Genomic DNA, 3,915 nt, shown 5'->3' on the forward strand with positions numbered 1-3,915 from the left:
CCCGCAGGCTCTGTGCTGGAGCCTGCTTCAGATTCTGTGTCTCCCTGTCTCTCTGCCCCTCCCACACTCATGCTCTGTTTCTCTGTCTCAATAAATAAACGTTAACCAAGTTCCTTTTTCCTCCTAGAGAATTCAGTGGTTTTGGCAAAAGGAGAACTTCTTCAAGATAGGCCTCAAGAGCTATTGCAAAACAAGGATCTGCTGATGGAATGAAAATTTCACCTGATAACCCTTACAATTTGATAGTCACATGATGGCAGCTATTTTACTTTCTAATTCTTTCTGAACAAGTTTCAGTACAGAAGTGCTTTCAGTCTCCTTAATGAAAGAATTATCTATAAACTCACATAATTAGCAAGGCCTTGGATCCCACTAGGAAAACGTTTAGGGTCTGCCTGAAGTCTGCCTTTTGAATCTCTTTTGGGAGCCATCCAACAGTCATCAATGCAGAGGTACTCATAACCTACATCCTTCCAGCCATCTGAGTCCATGAGTTCTGCCATCTGCATGAAGAGCTTCTCGCTGAAAGAGAAAAGGCAAGAATCACTGCAATTCACTAAACAAATGATTAGGCATCTTAGGGTTTTGAATTTTTTTTCAACCCAATTATAGTTCAGTAGTAATCACAATCAGTGCAAGGTAAAATCTACTGTGTTTTTTCCTCCTCCCTCGCCCAAGTACTTTCACCCTAAGAACTTCAAACAATTAGGAATGAGAAATACATGAAATTGAAAAGGCTATTAGAACTAAGAAAAGGGGCACGTGGGTGGCTCAGTCGGTTAAGTGCCAGGCTCCTGATTTCAGCTCAGGTCATGATCTCACAGTTTAGGAGTTTGAGCCTCTCATTGGGCTCTGTTGACAAGCCCGGAGCAGAGAGTGCTACGGATTCTCTCTGTGTCTTTCTCTGCCCCTCCCTGCTAGCTCTCTCTAAAAAAAACACACTTAGAACTAAGAATAAAGTTCAAGTAAAGTATGAAAATACAAAGTTAATATAATCAACAGTGTCCTCAGATATTAAAAATAACTTATTTGGAGAAAAAGATGCCATTGACAAGAGCAACCAAAAAAAACAAACAAACCAACAGAAAAACCTAAAATACCTAGAAATAAAATTAGCACATGTGCAGGATCCATATGAATAAAAGAATGATGTCTCAAATGATTTGAGTGTTTATTTTGCCCTGGGATAAGAAAACTCAATTTTAAAACACACCTTTATAAATTTAATAAACTCTGAACAAACCTCAAAAACTTAAGGAGCTTGGCAACATGATTCAAAAGTTCACTTAAGAGATTAAACACGTGAACATTCTACAAATGATAAATGAAGCTGGTATAGTACCAGTAGCATTAGAATACACAAACCAATGGACTTAAAGGCAAAGTTCAGAAAGAGATCCTTCCAGCCATCCGGTACCATGGAATTTACTATATATTAAATGTGGCATTCATTATAGGAAAATAGGGTCCAGATGGATTAAAGATTTAAATATTTTTAAAATCCATTAAAAATACTACTAGAAAAAGTAGGTGGAAAATAGGGTCCAGATGGATTAAAGATTTAAATATTTTAGGGGCGCCTGGGTGGCTTAGTCGGTTAAGCGTCCGACTTTCGCTTAGGTCATGANAACCCCAAAGCCAAACCCAAAATATTTCAATTAAAAAAACACTCCATGGAAATAAAAATACCTACCAGATTGGCAATGTTTTTTTAAAAAAATTTTTTTACATTAATTTATTTTTGAGAGACAGTGCAAACAGGGGAGGGGCAGAGAGAGAGAAGGATACACAGAATCCCAAGCAGGCTCCACCCTCTGAGTAAGACGTCAGAACAGAGCCCTATGCAGGGCTCAAACCCACGAACCACGAGATCTTGACCTGAGCTGAGGTCAAAAGCTCAACCAAATGAGCCACCCAGGCGCCCCGGGAATATTTTTTAAAAAATGACAAAAATGGAGTGTTGGACACAGTGTGGGGAAATAAACATTCATCATACACTGTTCTTGGGAATGTGCATTTATTAAACTTCTGGGGATGATAGTTTGGTATGTAACAAAATGGGCATACATTTGAAGCCAGTAATTACTTTTCTAAGGAAAGAATCTTAAGTCCAATGCCTTAACCACTCGGCCATCCTGGTACAGGCTAAGGAAAGAATCTTATGATGTACAGAAATGGTTAACACAGCTTCACAATAAAAAATTGAAGAGCTTGAATAGCTCTCAACAAGAGATTTCTTAAATAAATTATGGTACATACATACAATTTGCATTTGTAAAGCGCTTGTTCCGTACCAGGAAAACTTATATTTTCATTATACTCTACTATCTACATTTTTTTTCAATGATCATGCATAATTTTATTATCAGATATAAAAATAAGACAATCAGTACTTGGGAAAAAGGAAGAGACAAAAAGAAATATATGATGGTAACTGCACTCAGTATCAAGCCACCATAGCTTTGAACTGTGTGAGTATCTGTAATTTATCTCCAGTTATTTTGTGCATCAAAGCCAATAGAGGTTATCTTTTGGGTTTGGGAACGCTCAAAAAATTTTCCATATAAACGAATGGTAATTGCTTCATTACTTTAAGTCATTGAGGCTTACGAACACTTTACTTTCGGATAGTGGGGGAAACCTTTATAAAGTTCCTCCAGGTCAACCTTCCAGCCGGATCCCACATTCTAGGGCGAGGGGGTGAGGAGGTCTAATACTCCACGGTTCCTCTAAACTCCCTCCATTACAGCCAATTTACTCCTGACACAGAAAAGGAGAAGGTGCACGTGTTAGTCATCTGTCTCGCCTACTCGCACCAGCTGTGCTCACTACTAGTACCTGGCAGAGGAAGAGCGGCAGTTCAGAAGAAGGATCTGAACAGAACTGGATGGTGAAAGGATAGTCTCTAGTTGGGTGATGAGGCACAGAGACAGGAGAAGCAGAGGCTGCTGATCCGACTCCCACCACAGGAGGGGTCACGCGGCACAAGTTTAGGGCTAGTTCCCATCCAGGGAAGCTTGCTGGAGATAAAAACAACAACACAGCCGCCGTAAGGGAGTTCTCACTCGGGCTCAAATATTCCCTCTGAGACCTTCTATCTCGCCAAAGAGAGACAAGCACATGGAAAGGCGAACGCAAGGGGGTACTCAATATATTTGATACCTGATACAGGAATCTGGCTCTTCTTGGCAGTCAACATTGCACATGAAGCGCTCCCAGTGTAGCCAGCCCATGGTAGGGGTCATCGCCAATCCATTGTCCAGGGCCCTGGCCCCAGGGAAGCTCCAGAGAACCAGGGCCAGGAAACGAAGCGCCAGCAGGAAGCTCGGCTGCTGGATTCTGTTCTCCCGCTTCATCGCCACTGTAAAGCAGTACCAATTTCCTTCGGTAACCCGGGTTTTTAAGCTTAACCTTAGGGGCAGACCAATCACCGGTGAGTTATTAAATAATGACGTCATTGTTTCTTGGGCAACTGAGACGGTTATCCTCAGAGGCGGGCCAATGATCAGTCACGTAAGACGCACCACAACCAGTAACACTCTTCGTTTCTTGATATTGGCCCGCCCTATTTCCATACCAGAAGGAAGTGCGGCACTTTAGAGATCCCGAGTTTAAGCCGAGAGTTGCTCACGTGACCGAGATCTCACATGACGTAGGCGATCACGTGATCACTCGCTTACGTGAGCAGAAGTAGTTCTGGTCGTCGTCTACCGTCTCGCTATAGCCGTTTGAGGGAAGAAGGAGGAAAATTATCCGGTATCATTAGAGGTTGGTGTGTAGGTGGGAACTGGGGACCCGAGGGTGGTGATGATGAAGACCAAAGCAGGATCCGCGGGCCACCTCCGCCTTTTTCGTTCCCTGGTTTCCCCTCCCCCGCCCCCCCTCCCCCCATCTCAGTGCCTGGAAGCAGCCTTC

At 42.5% G+C, this 3,915-nt stretch overlaps 2 protein-coding genes across 3 annotated transcripts in view; one reads left to right on the plus strand and one right to left on the minus strand.

Annotated features, from left to right (window-relative positions):
- GLA (galactosidase alpha) overlaps positions 1 to 3,473 on the minus strand; it is an 8,745-nt gene extending 5,272 nt beyond the window's left edge. Inside the window, exons 1-2 of one of the 2 annotated variants that reach the window (XM_077776445.1) lie at positions 3,163 to 3,473; positions 468 to 522 (exon numbers count right to left, since the gene is read on the minus strand). In XM_077776445.1, the coding sequence (XP_077632571.1) occupies positions 468 to 522; positions 3,163 to 3,458 (351 nt within the window). In that variant the 5' untranslated portion in view covers positions 3,459 to 3,473. Of the gene's footprint in view, positions 1 to 347; positions 523 to 3,162 lie in introns of both variants that reach the window. The other variant, XM_077776444.1, reaches the window with a different exon arrangement.
- Positions 3,474 to 3,670: 197 nt separating this feature from the next.
- Positions 3,671 to 3,915, plus strand: part of HNRNPH2 (heterogeneous nuclear ribonucleoprotein H2) — a 6,852-nt gene continuing 6,607 nt past the window's right edge. Inside the window, exon 1 of the mRNA XM_077776446.1 lies at positions 3,671 to 3,768. The gene's annotated coding sequence lies outside the window, so the exon portion shown is untranslated. The remainder of the gene's footprint in view (positions 3,769 to 3,915) is intronic.

This window comes from Crocuta crocuta, unplaced genomic scaffold (assembly GCF_008692635.1).
Source record: "Crocuta crocuta isolate KB4526 unplaced genomic scaffold, BGI_CrCroc_1.0 scaffold1529, whole genome shotgun sequence".
NCBI lineage: Eukaryota > Metazoa > Chordata > Mammalia > Carnivora > Hyaenidae > Crocuta > Crocuta crocuta.